This window comes from Nerophis lumbriciformis, linkage group LG02, assembly GCF_033978685.3.
Source record: "Nerophis lumbriciformis linkage group LG02, RoL_Nlum_v2.1, whole genome shotgun sequence".
Taxonomy (NCBI): Eukaryota; Metazoa; Chordata; class Actinopteri; order Syngnathiformes; family Syngnathidae; genus Nerophis; species Nerophis lumbriciformis.
The window spans coordinates 19275268-19292354 of NC_084549.2; the positions used below are offsets into that span (position 1 = coordinate 19275268).

Genomic DNA, 17087 nt, shown 5'->3' on the forward strand with positions numbered 1-17087 from the left:
TCGTATCTGCGCATGCGTGAACGGATCACCGTAGAAGGAAATAAGGAAGAAAGACGTCCTCGTTGCAATAAAAACTTTTTTTTTTACATTTTAATAAGATATTTATTTTATCCGATTTAAATTTGATAAACGAGATGACAGCTTTTCCCATGAAAATCCATGTTGGCCATGGTAAGGTATACATTTGGCCAGTAGAGGGCACCATAGCATCAAAATGTGTTACATTGTGAGCAATTGTTTTTACTATTATTTGGGAATATCATATCCCATATGACGTAATTGCAAGGCCGTTTCTAGGCACTAGGGGCGTATTGGCGTGAATTTTGAAGATTGCAACGCATACACAATCTACAGAAAACTACATTCTGATACAGTATTTTATATTTGCCCTTTAGTTAATTCATTTGATATTATGTTAAGTATAGATTAACTCTTATTACATAAAACCCTATATTTTATCATATAATATTATTTTGTAATCAAAATGCTAGATTTAGTCATGAAAGTGCTATATTTCCCATAAATACACTTTATTTTGTCATCAGAGCCATTGTAAAAACGCAGTTGGGGTCATTTTCATCACATTCATTATTTAAAATGAATACAGCAGCTACACAAAGACATGTTTGGTTGCTACAATTATCCTACTAAATCTTAATTGCAATGCTTATACTTATACACAGTAAGGGACATATGTAATATACTGTTGTATAAATCTGCTATCTTAATTCACTGAACAGTATTAGTTATCTTATGCTATATTTTGCATCTGATTGTAGGTTGTGGGCTTTCTCTAGTTGTAATATTTACAAACCCCAAAACCAGTGAAGTTGGCACGTTGTGTAAATGGTAAATAAAAACAGAATACAATTATTTGTAAATTCTTTTCAACCTATATTCAATTGAATGGACTGCAAAGACAAGATACTTAACGTTTGAACTGGTAAACTTTGTTATTTTTTGCAAATATTAGCTCATTTGAAATTTGACGCCTGCAACATGTTTCAAAAAAGCTTACACAAGTGGCAAAAAAGACTGAGAAAGTTGAGGAATGCTCATCAAACACTTATTTGGAACATCCCACAGGTGAACAGGTTAATTGGGAACAGGTGGGTGCCATGATTGGGTATAAAAGCAGCTTCCATGAAATGCTCAGTCATTCACAAGGATGGGGCGAGGGTCACCACTTTGTGAACATATGCGTGAGCAAATTGTCAAACAGTTTAAGAACAACATTTCTCAACGAGCTATTGCAAGGAATTTAGGGATTTCATTTCACCATCTATGGTTCGTTATATCATCAAACAGTTCAGAGAATATGGAGAAATTACTGCACGTAACCGGCAATGCCTGTGACCTTTGATCCCGCAGGCGGTACTGCATCAAAAACCGACATCAGTGTGTAAAGGATATCACCACGTGGGCTCAGGAACACTTCAGAAAACCACTGTCAGTAACTACAGTGCGTCGCTACATCTGTTAGTGCAAGTTAAAACTCTACTATGCAAAGCAAAAGCCATTTATCAACAACACCCATAAACGCCGCAGGCTTTGCTGGGCCTGAGCTCATCTAAGATGGACTGATGCAAAGTGGAAAAGTGTTCTGTGGTCTGACGAGTCCACATTTCAAATTGTTTTTGGAAACCGTGGACGTCGTGTCCTCCATACCAAAGAGGAAAAGAACCATCCGGACTGTTATAGGCGCAAAGTTCAAAAGCCAGCATCTGTGATGGTATGGGGGTGTATTAGTGCCCAAGACATGGGTAACTTACACATCTGTGAAGGCACCATTAATGCTGAAAGGTACATACAGGTTTTGGAGCAACATATGTTTTCATCCAAGCAACATCTTTTTCATGGACGCCCCTGCTTATTTCAGCAAGACAATGCCCAGACACATTCTGCACGTGTTACAACAGCATAGCTTCATAGTAAAAGAGTGCGGGTACTAGACTGGCCTGCCTGTAGTCCAGACCTGTCTCCCGTTGAAAATGTGTGGCGCAATATGAAGCGTAAAATACCACAAAGGAGACCCTAGACTGTTGAACAACTTAAGCTGTACATAAATAATTCCACCTGAGAAGCTTCAAAAATTGGTCTCCTCAGTTCCCAAACGTTTATTGAGTGTTGTTAAAAGGAAAGGCCATGTAACACAGTGGTAAAAATGCCCCTGTGCCAATTTTTTTGCAATGTGTTGCTGCCATTACATTTTAAGTTAATGAAAACATTAAGTTTCTCAGTTCGAACATTAAATATCTTGTCTTTGCAGTCTATTCAGTTGAATATAAGTTGAAAAGGATTTGCAAATCATTGTATTCTGTTTTTATTTACGATTTACACAACGTGCCAACATCATTGGTTTTGGGTTTTGTATGTTTTACACATTTCTGCATGAAGGGTCATATCTGAGATCCTTTTTTTGGACTGCAGGTCTGTTGAATTGAAAAAACAACTTACAGAACCTCAATTCTTGAATTTTAGAAATATTTTTATCACAGTATGTGACATCAATACACAACTGATGAATTATACACGTCAATGTTCATTCTAACCCACGCTGAACCTCAAATGCACCTGGAGGGGAAAAAAATATGAGGTTTTAAAAACTGGGGTGTAACAACTGAGGATTTTTGTATTACTTCAACTTAGTCAATATGAGGATGTACTGTATTATTGTTTGTGTTGAGTTGTTTCCTTCCTCTCATTTTTGTCATCCCTCATGGGTCTCGAGACAAAACATGTCTGGCTATTGTAATCAGGAAAGAGGAAATGTGACTAATCAAGGCGTCATGTATGAGGTATTCGTATTAAAGGGGGATTTCATACTCGAAATCCCCTTTATTTGGTGCAGAGATACAAATGAATCATGTTTTGTTTTGGAAAGAAACACTGTTTGCATAAATGCATGATTGACATATGTTGTTAGCAGTATGGAGGCCATATTAAACACTGTATGGATTGAAAAGTATACATACAGTAATGTATTTATTAGTTATTTTAAATGTTTTCTGCACATTCCGGGTTCGAACTTTGATTACATTTCCTTGATGGACCACGACAAAAACTATTAGATGACCTGTCTTTGAATGTTCTGAACTCTTGTTTCAATGCAGTGTTGTAATGATCAGGCTAATGCAGACCGGAGAGATTTGCCATAGACGTCCTGGTGCATTTAGCTCAGCTATTTTTGGCCATGTTGATGGAAAACTTGGTATATTGCTGATCCAACAGCGCTTCTGCTGGGGTCAGCTAAATTGTGCACTCAAATGATTCAAGAGAACATGAATCCACAATTGCTAATTAAAATATGATTTGTTACAGTGCAAGAATAGTACAATATAGGTTTTTACATAGACTAAGTTTCATGAAATCAAATTACTAGTAATTTACTCCCATTTTGGCTCCATTACTAGGCTCTCTGAATTTGTTTTGTGTGTCCCCCATAGTCTGCACATCATGGAAAAGTATCTTAACATTTTCTATTAAAGCACTTTAAAGTGTCAGGAATGTGTATTGTCTTTTTTTTTAATGTTTTAGTTTGTTTTGTTTTTGTAAAATGTCATTGGTGCTTCTGTATTTGTTCATTTCTTTCAATTACCTGGCTGGGGACAACAGATGGAAATGAGCAGTTGTGTTATAATCTGTCTTAATTACACTTGTATTATTGCAGATGTTCATGAATATGCACTGTTCCTAAAAAATACAAATAAATAAACAAAATTTAGTAGTAAATTAAGATGACCAAATTGCACACTGTAAAAACAAATACCAGGATTTCACAGCATTTAACAGTATACTCATCAAAATGTACTCTAACTATACAACAAATGTCTGTAAAAATTACAATACCCTTATATTTCACAGCAGCTAACTGGTATTTCACAGTAAAATACTGTAATCATAGTTCTATGTAATGTTACAAAACTACCTTAAATTTAAACTGATTTGTCTCTTAAAGGGAAACTGCACTTTTTTGGAAATGTTGCCTATCGTTCACAATCATTATGAAAGACATGACGACGGATGGATTTTTAAAATGCATTCTAACTTGTAAATAAACGTAAATAAAAGTCCGCTTACGGCGGAGCCAATGGGCGCTCCTCAATTTCGCCCATAAAATAAATAACCACTCAAAAACCGCCAACAATACTCCATTTACATTTTGTGATTTGAACATTAACCAAGTATTATTGATATTGTTATTATAAGTGCTAACGCAGACAAACTATTTATAGTAAGCCTGTGTACGATTTCGACACGATCGACTGGCGAGTTGTTTTCTCGCTTCCTTTCTCTCTGGAAGTTTATTGTGTATCATAAATCATGCGTCTCACCTGGACAGAAGAAGTCTGACAACGTATTCCTACTTGTTGGTACACTTTGACAGCAATTTCAGACCCACACAAAGAGACGCTTGGTGTCCCAGCCCTGTTTCTTCGTAAGGATTATGAGACATTTTTCACCTAAATGGGAATACATAAACATCCAGTCGGCATCATAATGACAGCAGATCTTGTACAGTAAGTGACGTTTAATCATGTTTGTTGGCTCTCATAAAGTCTGCAGTGAGCAGAAATCAGCGATGAAGAAAAAAAAAGCAAACGTTGTGATGCGTTTTTGAAATTAATGTGCCGCGTATGCTTGAAATGATTAAAATACTTAAATATTAAATGTTATTATAATTGTGCCCGTTATTACATTACATATATACTTACATTATTACATTATCACATTGTATAATTCTCCCCATTTTCAGGTCCTAAATGTACCAACTTGTCGGAATACATCCTCAGGCGTCTACTTTCCAGGTGAGATGCATGATTTATGATCTACAATAAACTGGCAGGGAGCAAGGAAGTGAGGAAACAGCAGACCACTCGATGATGTAAACATAGCGACACGCGATAGTGATCACGTCGCCGCTATAAATAGTTTGTCTGTGTTAGCCCTTTTAATAACAAAATCACTAATACTTGGTTAATATTCAAATCACAAAATGTAAATGGAGTACTATTGGTGCTTTTTGAATGGTTATGTACTGGATTTTACGAGCGGAATAGTGGACCTCCCATTGGCTACGCTGTAAGCAGACTTTTATTTACGTTTATTTAATATTTAGAATGCATTTTAAAAAATCCATCCCTCGTCATGTCTTTTATAATGATTGTGAACGATAGGCAAAACAAAAAAAATAAAGTGCAGTTCCTCTTTGAGGTCCCATGGAACTATGTTGCACACTTTTGTACAGTATGTAGCAATATGTTATCAAAACAAGAGCATCATTAACAATAAAAGTATGATTGTTAAGCACAGCATATATTTGTAGTTATATTGAAATGAACTGCAAAATGACAGCACTGCAGTTACGGTAAATTGTTGTGGAGATATTTTACAGTAAATTGCTGGAAATGTTGCTGTGAAACTGATATTATTATTGCCAGTCATTTGCTGTGAATTTACAATGAACATTTACACAGTGGGGCACTGAGAGCTTTACTGTATGTAATCATTGGGAAATGTAGTGACTAAATTGACGTTATCATGCCTGTCTCTTTTCACACCAATTTTGGATATCTTCTATTCTGACTGTGAGAAGAGGCGCTGATGTCACAGGACATGACCCTCTCTCATGTAAGGCGGAACATGAAACATCAGCAGTTTGGAGCTTGTGATAAACTCCTCCTACCAGCTCCTTTATTTATAAAGTGGAGGCGACGCATGAGAAGTCAGCACCTAAACACCTCAAGAAGACACGTGGAGGAGAAGCACCACCTGCGTTGGAAAACTACCTATAACTTCTTGCATCAGGATTTTTTGACACCTTATTACAACAGAAAGGTACAGTATGCACTTGCTCTTAAGCCTTAGGAATATTTTTGTCATTCTAAGGGTGTGTATAAATGTGTAATAAATTGTGTTGAAAGAAAGAAGAGAAGGTACAGTTCTGTCAATGCAATCAGTGTTATCACATCATACTGTGTTCTGTTAGAGAAAATATTTTGACACGATACAAAAAACAGTAAGCAATTCCACACTGATACTGCACTGTCTGCACTGATATGGATTATGATGGTTTATATGCATATGCGCACATGCATTTTATCACCTTGTCTTTATCGTCTTTTTCTAATTATGTGTCCGTCCTGTTATGTCCCTGCAGACAATCTCTCTATTAGGGCATCATTCCGTGTTGATGTGTTCTCTTCTCCTTTTGCTGTTTGTCTTCAGACATAAATATCCCAAAAGCAGAAGTAAAAATGAACTTGTTAGTCATCCTTTGTGTCTTTGCAGCAGTCACTATTGAGCTTGTAAGTAAACAGAAGCATCATTTCATCATACCCTATTAGGTCTGAAGTAGATAATTGTGGTACATCCTTTTTTTTCTAGGCTTTTCCAAAGAAATGGTATAAAAAGACGCCAAGCCGTCGGCACTCTAATCAAGGTGAGCACATAGGTCATTTGTTTTAAGTGTACATTATTTTTAATTGTTCGCCTCTCTTTTTGTTTAAAGACGATTCTTCAGAGGAGTGTCAGTCCGGGGATGGCAGCAGTTACAGGGGAAGTATTTCCAAGACAAAGACTTGGGGTCGCTGTCTCAGATGGAACAGGTTCAGAAACCCTTGGGGGACCTCAGCTGGACTCGGAGATCATAGACACTGCAGGTATGCATTCAATCCAGTAATGCACAAAGGCAAGTATCCATGTTATGTTATGTGAGTATAAGTGGGGATGTTGTACAGGGGCCCCAAGCACTATCTACAGTTCTACGCCAAAATTTCAAAATGGTTCGTTCCGCCTGGAGAGAGCAAACCTAGCTTCGAACACTTTCCTTAGCATAGACATCAAAACGTTGTCAAAGCTCACATTTAAGCATTCACACTCAGCAGCAGCGAGTGGGGAAGGGGAGGTTAATGGGGGGTCCTCGCCGGTGTCCCGACTTGTCGGAAACTACTCAGACGTCTTCTGTCTAGGTGAATAAATTATACTTTGTCTGTTAGCAAAATTTTGCAATCACAACCAAAAGCAATAACATATGTTAAGGAGGGGCTGGGGTGCCCTCAAATATACGCAAGCAAAACAACAAATTAAATTGCTAAATAAAGTATTGACAATCAAAGTTGCACTTCAATATTGAACATGTAGGCAGAGGTAGAGCATTCTTTTTATTTCGTTCTGGCCATTTTCGGGTCCTAAATGGCTGTCAAAGTGTACCAACTTGTCGGAATACCTACTCAGATGTCTTCTGTCCAGGTGACATGCATTCATTTATGATCTAGAATAAACTTGCAGGGAGCAAGGAAGCGAGGAAGCAGCAGACCACTCGATGATGTAAACATAGGGACACACGGTAGTGATCACGGCGCCACTACAAATAGTTTGTCTGCGTTAGGGCTTATAATAACAATATCATCAATACTTGGTTGATATTCATGTCAATTATTATACTCTAAAAATGTTGGTCTTACTCAAAAATGCACGCATTTAGTTGTATACAGTGTTAAAAAATATTATATAGCTCTCACGGAAATACATTTTAAAATATTTGGCTTTCATGGCTCTCTCAGCCAAAAAGGTTCCTGACCCCTGGGCTAGAGGGTCCTTCAGGAGTCTTCTCTGTGGTGGCCCAGAATTTAGTGCTACAGTACAGTCCTGTTCCTATAAGAACCAACATCCCCTGCATTTGTGTTGTGCATAACAGGGTTATTTCCCCACAAAAAAGAAATAGACAAAAAACAATATTATGTTGAGTGATTGTTTGACTTTAAAGTGAGTGCACTTCCATTCTAGGAATCCTGACCAGAGCTTGATGCCATGGTGTCGTGTGAGACGAGGGAAGAGAGTCGTGAGAGAATTCTGTGACATTCCCAAATGTAATAACGCCTAAGCTCTAGCACAGTGGTTCTTAACCTGGGTTCGATCGAACCCTAGGGGTTCGGTGAGTCGGGCTCAGGGGTTTCGCGGAGGTCAAGACACACCCGACTCATCGTGTAAATAAAAACTTCTCCCTATCGGCGTATTACGGATACGGCAACAGCAGAAGTCACACTGATTTGCAGGTGTGTAATTTGTTGTGAGTTTATGCACTGTGTTGGTTTTAGTGTTTGAACAAGGTAATGTTAATGCGCGGTTCATTTTGTGCACCAGTAAAAAAACATGGTAACACTTTAGTATGGGGAACATATTCACCATTAATTAGTTGCTTATTAACATGCAAATTAGTAACATATTGGCTCTTAACTAGTCATTATTAAGTACTTATTAATGCCTTATTCAGCTTGGCCTTATTATAACCCTAACCCTCTAACCCTGGCCCTAACCCTCTAACACTGGCCCTAACCCTCTAACCCTAACCCTCACCAAATAACTCTGAATTAAGTCTTTGTTACTTAGAATATGTTCCTCATACTAAAGTGTTACCAAAAACATATAACTTTGTCTTAAATTTTGAAAAAAAAAAACATTTTATTTTTCACTAAAGAAGGGTTCGGTGAATGCCCATATGAAACTGGTGGGGTTCGATACCTCCAACAAGGTTAAGAACCACTGCTCTAGCATAACATTCCATTTTTTATTTGATATTTTTTTTACTGATCTTATGTTGCCATCCTAGGTTCCACAACAGTCCAACCCTCGGTTGCTACGGATACAGGTACACTATAGTCAGGTTGCCCCGCAACTTTGTCGCCATAACATCTTGACGACTCTGCTACTTCTTGCAGAACTGACGTGTGGAGAAATGTCACAGCGGATGATGCACAGGATTGTGGGCGGTTCTTTCGTGGCCATACAGTCGCAGCCGTGGCTCGCGGCCATTTTTCATCAGCGCTCCAATTTCCTTTGCGGCGGCTCGCTCGTTGCGCCATGCTGGGTGCTGACGGCTGCACACTGCTTCCCCGATGGGTGCGTCAGAACACACAGCAACGCTGCATTTTATCATTTCCTCTTCTGCAATCCCCATTAAATAACGTTGACTCATTAAGATCCTGTTTTGATGTTTGATTTGATTCAGCGCGGGGACCAACATCCAACGTCTATCGGTGTTCCTGGGGAAGAGCGCCATCAATGAAACAGATGACGTCAACGAGCAGAAGTTCACAGTGGAAAAAGTGATCCTTCACCAAGCATTCAATGCCACCACCTACAACAATGACATAGGTGCGCTTGGTGTCATACCCCTATTTTGCAGCATATCTGCATAAAAGAGGCTACCGTAGACTATGAGATGATGAGTTTTTAATCTTTCCAGCTCTGTTGAAGATTAAAAGCAGTGATGGCGGATGTGCCGTACAAACAGAATCTGCACGCACGGTTTGTCTTCCTCCACCTCATACTCAACTTCCTGTTGGCTTCCAGTGCATCACTGCTGGGTTTGGGAAGCAAAAATCCCGTAAGTACAATATAACTCTCAACCTACTGTGCACAATATGGCTCGAAAGGGCATGTGATTTAGCAATGCATCGTGGGTGCCGGGTCGCCATTTTTACTGGACGTAGGTTTTGTTTAAACGGCTGTACTGTTCGGATTAAAATGGATCGTACAAAAACAAACTGGACCCTGTTCCAAAGGCTTGTCACCATGAAAAATAAGTCAAATTGGTGAAATTGATCCATATGAGCACGTCCAATAGATGAGATTTGAGCAAGTGTTTCCTGTATCTCGATGGTCAACAGAGTCAGTTTATATGCAGGCCAAACATTTCGGAATGCAAAGTCAGTCAAGGCTCACGGACAAACCAACTTAAGGTGTGTGCAAGACCTCGGAATTTTACTTCAGAAAGAGAAGACTATCTTCTTTTTAGTGGTAAGTCACTGTGCTGTGTCTCCTGGAGAAATTAGTTTCAAACTAAATATATTTTAAGTCTGTAACACACTGTTGGTCTCCTCAGTTATTGATCTATGAATAGGAGTGTTGTTCTTTTTGTTACGTTGGGCTGGCTTACTTTTGTGCTGGTCGTTTCCCCAAGATGCAGAAGGACGTCTGGAAGTAGTGTGCAGGTAAGAAGATGATTTATTCCAATATGAAGTGAGGCTAACTTAGCATGGCAAAACAGAGACAATAGAAACAGTAGCATGAAGCCAACACAAAAAGTCGCAAGTAGCGAACAAGACTTCCAGGGTGAATGCAGCGCGAGGCAGGTATAAATAGTTCTCCGATCAGGGGCAGGTGAACATCCCGGCCAATAATCAGAGGCAGGTGCAGGGAATCAGTGTCCATGGAAACTAACTATACTAAAGAGGGTGCTGAAAACAGAAAATAAACTAAGGATATTATAAACTAACATGACCCGGGCAACGGATCATGAGAGTACCCCCGCCTTAAGGGACGGATTCTAGACAGCCCAAGAAAAATAGGTTGATAGTCAAGGGAGGGTGGAGGGAGGACCTGGTGGCGGGTTGCCAGACCAATTGTTCCCGAAGCCATCCGAGACGAGTCAGGTGGCGGAAGCAAGAACGCCACCGCAGCTGGCGAGGTGGCGGACATGCCTGGGTGCTGGGCATTGCTACTGATGGCGCGTGGGGCGTCCTTGAACTGAATGTGGCCAACGAGTAGGCAGGTTGAGCAAACGGCTGGGCTGGAAGTCGAGCCGAAGCAGATTACTGGGCTGGTGGCGCCGTTGGAAGACTCAATGGGGTAGCTGGAGTCGACTGCGGAGCCGAAGACGAAGCAGGAAGCGGCGTCGGACCCAGTTGAGACCAGGCAGATGGTGGCGTCGGACCCACATGAGACAAGGAAGGTGGCGTCGGACCCACTTCAGGAGGCGGTGGCCTTGCTGGGCGTAGAGCAGGAGGCGGAGGATGTGCAAGATGTGTAGGCTTGGCGGAGGCCGTGCAGGAGGTGTTGGAGCGAGATTGGCTTGAGCAGGATTCGAAGCTGGAGCGATTTTGGTTGCTGGTGGTGTCGACACAAGAAGCTGGGGTGCCTATTCAATGGACCCATAGGAATCCTTTTCCTGAATAGCGCCGCAATGGTAACACAAATGCAACGTGTGTAACAGAATAACACTTGCGTTGATTCAAAATGACCAGTATGAAAATGCCGTGAACACACCAACATGTACCAGGTGATGGCGTTAAAAGTGATGTTTGAGGGTCTCATGGCTGCTATCCAGGCTATTCATCGTCTCTTAACTTGCTCACGAACCTGACTTTCTTGGCTTTGCTTCCACGCTGGAAATGAGACACCAAAATCACCAAATCTTTTTTTTTCCTGACGCGACAACCAATGTGGCAGTTATTAATACGGCACGTTTGCGCCATGTTTTAAACTTGTTCAAGAAAAAACAAAAAACTTTAGGACAGTCCTGCATTCAACCATGTAAAAAAGCTATTCAGAGGCCATCAAGAACCACAATGCATTGTGTTTCCATGTCACACTTTTAAGCCCTATTGTGATACCTGCACTCTTACAAAACATAATTTTAACAGTTTGTTTTCTTCACGATTGTGTTTGTGGGAAAAGAAATGTCAGAAATACTTTTGTCCATATGTTGTACAAATATGACAATGTCCTGCAGGAGGCTGGCAGTATTCTCAGTACTTGAAAGAGGCTCGTGTGAACCTTCTCTCCCAGTCCGACTGTAAAAAAGATCCCATCTACGACAATCTGATCACTGACAACATGTTATGTGCTGCGGGACCGAATTGGAGCACAGATGCTTGTGAGGTGAGCAAACATGTTTTTTTCCCCCCAAGATAATATGGCAGGTGTGATGACGTCACCAGAGTAGAGATGGGATTTAGGGCTCTTTGAAGCAAGCCATATCTTTAGGAGTCGTTCATTTGAAAGAGCCGTTCAAAAGACTGGCTCGTTATTATAGTTATTTTTTACAAACATATTTTTTAAATCAAAGAAACAATCACTGCTAGCTATTATAAGATGTGGAAATATAATTGAGATTGATCATTGAGATAAAAAAAACTATTCTTGGAAATTATTCTGGAACTTTGACTATAATTTGATATTTGTTGTGTTTTCATTGTCCCCATGCTTTGACAGTGACAATATTAGCTACAACTTTCTCTCATCTAAAAAAAACTTTGTAACACAATAACATTTTAACAATACAGACAAAATAAGTCAGAAGAAATATACTGTGTGTGTGTGTGTGTGTGTGTGTGTGTGTGTGTGTGTGGGTGTGCGGGTGTAAAAAATATGAATAAAACTAGAATTAAAAATTAGGACATAATAAAAATGTGAATAGTACCCTACCTGGTGTGTGTACGCTTGAACTACTTTACACATCAACATCAGAGCAATAAACCAGAAAAGTGTATCCAAATGCTGCTTTTTTTTTGGGACTCATTTTCTGTTGGGGTTGTAGTGCAGTTTTGCGGTCACATTTTCTTAAAGTTTTATTTGTATATTCGGTAGTACCCAAATATACGAGCTTAATTGGTTCTGTGACAGAACTTGTAACTCACAGCACTTGTATCTCAAATCAACGTCTTGCATTGAAATCGCATTTGAACAACACCATTTTAACGTGTACCATAAAATATTTTTTTAGATAAGACATTGATGTGTAGTTCTTGTCTAGTCGCCCTCTCCCGGGCAGAAGGGCAACACGGCTGTGAAGCTGGATCAAAAGAGACGTCAGTGACGCTGTACTGAACCAAAAGTTGCTTTATTACAAGCGAGCGTCATTATACAGGACTGCAGTTCCTGGAGGAGGTCAGGTCAAAAATGAAGCACTCCTAACTTGGAGAAGCCAAACCATCAGTTTTATATTCCTACCTCCTGTCTCTGGGTGTGTGCTAAATCAGGACAGCACACCCTGACCATAAAAAGAGATGTTTGTGTGTAAGTGTCTGGGAAGACAACAGATGCAGGTGGACCCCGACTTAAACAAGTTGAAAAACCCATTCGGGTGTTACCATTTAGTGGTCAATTGTACGGAATATGTACTGTACTGTGCAATCTACTCATAAAAGTTTCAATCAGTCAATCAATGGTCGTATCTTAGATGCTGTCATTAAGCTAAACATGTAGTCTCTTCTCACGGATAGGGCCATCACCTTTGCATATCAAGGTCCAATTGTATTGCCTTTTCTTCTGCGAGAACTCATCCAATCCATACACAAATGTCAGTACTAAAGGGCCCTATGTTATTATGTGCCCAAACTGAAATACCTACTAGTTAACCCGGTAGTTTGCTATCTCCTAGATGAATATAAACATTCACCATGTGCAAAACATAGTATGAGTTAATTAATTCACTTCAATATATTGTATGAAAAACAATGCAATAGAATGTACTACTAACAACTACAGTACTTTCATGAAGTAATATGGAAATAATGTACAGCATTTACCTTGTAGAGTGGATTGCAAAAGTACAGAATCTACGTCCAGCTGCTTCTCTGTCAAACACACCATCAGCAGCTTTCCCATATATTAATGGATAAATGTCCACCATTTGGATATTATTTTAACATTCCTCCCTGGTGTTAGATGAGTATTTACCCTAATTTAATGAATGGCATCTGTTTCCTCTCAGCACTGTCCTTTACTCTCACTTTCTTCCTTCTATGGTCGGAAGTACAAAGTTATGTCTATCTCTAGCTATAAGCTAATGCTAGCGTGTAGGAAACTCGTTTTCATTGAGAGCCACATCGCAGTTGGTTCAGAGGGCCGCTTGTACTAGTGAATGTATGAATATATTGTAATTGTATGATGGGTGGCCTCTTTATATTATTACACAATTACCTATACATTTGTTTATTTGATTTTTGTACATACAAATTGAAGGTTGACCTGCTTTGAAATCATAAGTCAAGGTGACAAGCAGATATTCAAGTATTTTTTATTTTTATGGTATATAGTAATTTGTAAAAAAAAAAAATGTTTTATCAAATACGAATTGCGGTTCTTATCTATTTCAATTCTAAATTAATTATTACATTTCAAAAATCGATAAAAATTGTTTTGTTTTTTTAGCAATTTAAAAAAATGCATTTTTAAACCATCTCCATGCTTACTTGCTGTGCGTAAATGTCAGATGTCAGCAACCAAAAGGAGGTTTTATAGCCTGTAACCAGTTCAGTAAAGGTTTTCTTATTATAAATAAATAAATAAATAATATATGAGTTTAAAACATGTGAAATTTCATGCATACATAAATTTGTTCCATCAAAATTTAAACAATGAATACCTTTAGTAAGAAAGATGAAGAATGCCCAATATTTTTCATACATTTCAAATATTCTGATCCAAATCCTGAAAGTTTTGCCACAGATTGTTTTACGTGATGAAAATGTGTTTTGTCTAGAAAATGTAAGAATATGAAAATGAGCATTTTTATTGAATTGCTGTTTGAAAAGAATGGCTCCTCACCATCAAAAAAAATAAAAAAATAAAATTAACCCATCCCATTTTGATCCCTGCATTATCCAAGGCTATGAAGTGACACTCAGGGGATGTAGCTCAGTGGTAGAGCGCATGCTTTGCATGTATGAGGTCCCGGGTTCAATCCCCGGCATCTCCATTTTCAGAGTGTAGGGTCACAGTACTATATTACATCTCTGCTGTCAATCGACGACAGGTGTGTCCAAAATGTGGCATAGGGGCCATTTTTGTCCCGCAGCTAAAATGTTGTTGGCCTGTAGCATATTTCAGAAATAAAATCAAACAAAAACAAAAAATTTAAGAAAAAAAAACAAATTGGCAGACACTTTCATTTGAATAACTTTTTTTTTTTTTTTTTTACAAAATAAAATATAAAAATGGCCCTAGATATGCCACTTTTTAGTACATGCCCCTTGGTAAAAAAAAAAGAAAAAAAGACCAATAATAACATCACATTGTTCACTAAGCACTGACGGACATGTTGGACCCTTCCTCCTCACAGGGTGACTCTGGCGGTCCGCTGGTGTGTGAAGCATCCGGTCGGATGTTTCTCTTCGGCCTAGTGAGTTGGGGCATCGGCTGCGCTAAGGAGAACAATCCAGGGGTCTACACGCAGCTCACCAATTACAACAACTGGATTGCCGAAAAAACGGAGCTCCCGAAGTATGCAGAAGGCGTCATGTACCCCCAAAAATGAAGGCGTGCAACAAAGAGTCCCTTGTTGTGATGATCATTTCCAAAAGGAATGTTGGACAGCAGAAGTGAAAGCTCTGCTGGTAAGTGTGTACATGTCGCCATGTTGGTTTACTGTGCACGGAATGGCAGCTGATGGGCATCACTGGCTGTGGACAGAGACAATTCCTTTAGGGATTGACTGTCATCTTCCTTTAGGAATGTTTTGATCTAGTGTATATATTGTGTTTGATGTGCAGTAGCTGGATATGCTATTTTTTTGTTATTGTTTTTGTACACTATTTAAGAAACTTTTTTTTTATATTGCTGAGCATATTATATAGAAGCCCTATTGTCACTTTTATATTTTTTAATAAATTCAAATGCTGTAATTTCATAGGAGTTTGTGCATTATGTGAGAGGTGCATGCATCGCAAAGTACAGTGCACTGTGCAGTAAGTACAGTTCACACTAGAGGGCACTATTGTATGCAAAACAAACAGCAGAAAGTCAGCTGAATTATTTTTGTTGTTGTTTAACTTCACCTGGTGCGTTATTACTCATGCACACCAATTCATGGTATTTCATGTTTTTTTTTTACTTCATAAATAAATGTACATGAGGTGGCGACTTGTCCAGGTTGTACCCCGCCTACCTCCCGAATGCAGCTGAGATAGGCTCCAGCGACCCCCCGCGACCCCAAAAAAGGCACAAGCGGTAGAAAATGGATGGATGGATGGAAATAAATGTACAAAACCCAAAACCAGTGAAGTTGGCACGTTGTGTAACTGGTAAATAAAAACAGAATACCATGATTTGCAAATCCTTTTCGACCTATATTCAATTGAATAGACTGCAAAGACAAGATACTCAACGTTCGAACTGGAAAAAAGTTGTTATTTTTTGCAGATATTAGCTCATTTGGAATTTGATGCCTGCAACATGTTCCAAAAAAGCTGGCACAAGTGGCAAAAAAGACTGAGATAGTTGAGGAATGCTCATCAAATGCTTATTTGGAACATCCCACAGGTGAACAGGCTAATTGGGAACAGGTGGGTGCCATGATTGAGTATAAAAGCAGCTTCCATGAAGCGCTCAGTCATTCACAAACAAGGATGGGGTGAGAGTCACCACTTTGTCAACAAATGCCTGAGCAAATTGTTTAAGAACAACATTTCTCAACCAGCTATTGCAAGGAATTTAGGGATTTCACCATCTACAGTCCGTAATTTTACCAAAAAGTTCAGAGAATCTGGAGAAATCACTGCATGTAAGCGATGATATTATGAACCTGTATCAAAAAGCGACATCAGTGTATAAAGGATATCACCACATGGGCTCAGGAACACTTAAAAAACCACTGTCAGTAACTACAGTTGGTCGTTACATCTGTAAGTGCAAGTTAAAACTCTACTATACATAGCAAAAGCCATTTATCAACAACACCCAGAAACGCCGCCGGCTTTGCTGGGCCTGAGCTCATCTAAGATGGACTGATGCAAAGCAGAAAAGTGTTCTGTGGTCTGACGAGTCCACATTTCAAATTGTTTTTGGAAACTGTGGACGTTGTGTCGTCCGGACCAAAGAGGAAAAGAACCATCCGGACTGTTATACGCGCAAAGTTGAAAAGCCAGCATCTGTGATTGTATGGGGGTGCATTAGTGCCCAAGGCATGGGTAACTTACACATCTGTGAAGGCACCATTAATGCTGAAAGGTACATACAGGTTTTGGAGCAACATATGTTGCCATCCAAGCAACATTATCATGGACGCCCCTGCTTATTTCAGCAAGACAATGCCAAGCCACGTGTTCCAACAGCGTGGCTTCATAGTAAAAGAGTGCGGGTACTAGACTGGCCTGCCTGTAGTCTAGACCTGTCTCCCATTGAAAATGTGTGGTGCAATATGAAGCCTAAAATACGACAACGGACACCCCCGGACTGTTGAACAACTTAAGCTGTACATCAAGCAAGAATGGGAAATAATTCAGCTTCACAAATTGGTCTCCTCAGTTCCCAAACGTTTACTGAGTGTTGTTAAAAGGAAAGGCCATGTAACACAGTGGTAA

General features: G+C 39.4%; 1 protein-coding gene and 1 non-coding gene across 3 annotated transcripts; both read left to right on the forward strand.

Annotated features, from left to right (window-relative positions):
* The first annotated feature begins 5720 nt into the window (after positions 1-5720).
* LOC133600929 (urokinase-type plasminogen activator-like) lies at positions 5721-15415 on the forward strand. 2 transcript variants are annotated; one of them, XM_061954105.1, is made up of 11 exons: positions 5721-5838; positions 6161-6308; positions 6388-6442; positions 6512-6662; positions 7789-7871; positions 8612-8650; positions 8721-8901; positions 9011-9156; positions 9248-9388; positions 11516-11664; positions 14849-15415. In XM_061954105.1, the coding sequence occupies exons 2-11, from the start codon at positions 6258-6260 to the stop codon at positions 15041-15043; spliced, it is 1191 nt and encodes a 396-aa protein (XP_061810089.1). In that variant the 5' UTR covers positions 5721-5838; positions 6161-6257; the 3' UTR covers positions 15044-15415. The 2 variants fall into 2 exon arrangements, with proteins under 2 accessions (XP_061810089.1, XP_061810003.1); XM_061954019.1 differs by having other exon boundaries at positions 5727-5838; positions 6229-6308.
* trnaa-ugc (transfer RNA alanine (anticodon UGC)) lies at positions 14414-14485 on the forward strand. The gene has a single exon. It is a non-coding gene; the product is annotated as a tRNA-Ala (tRNA).
* Positions 15416-17087: the final 1672 nt, after the last annotated feature.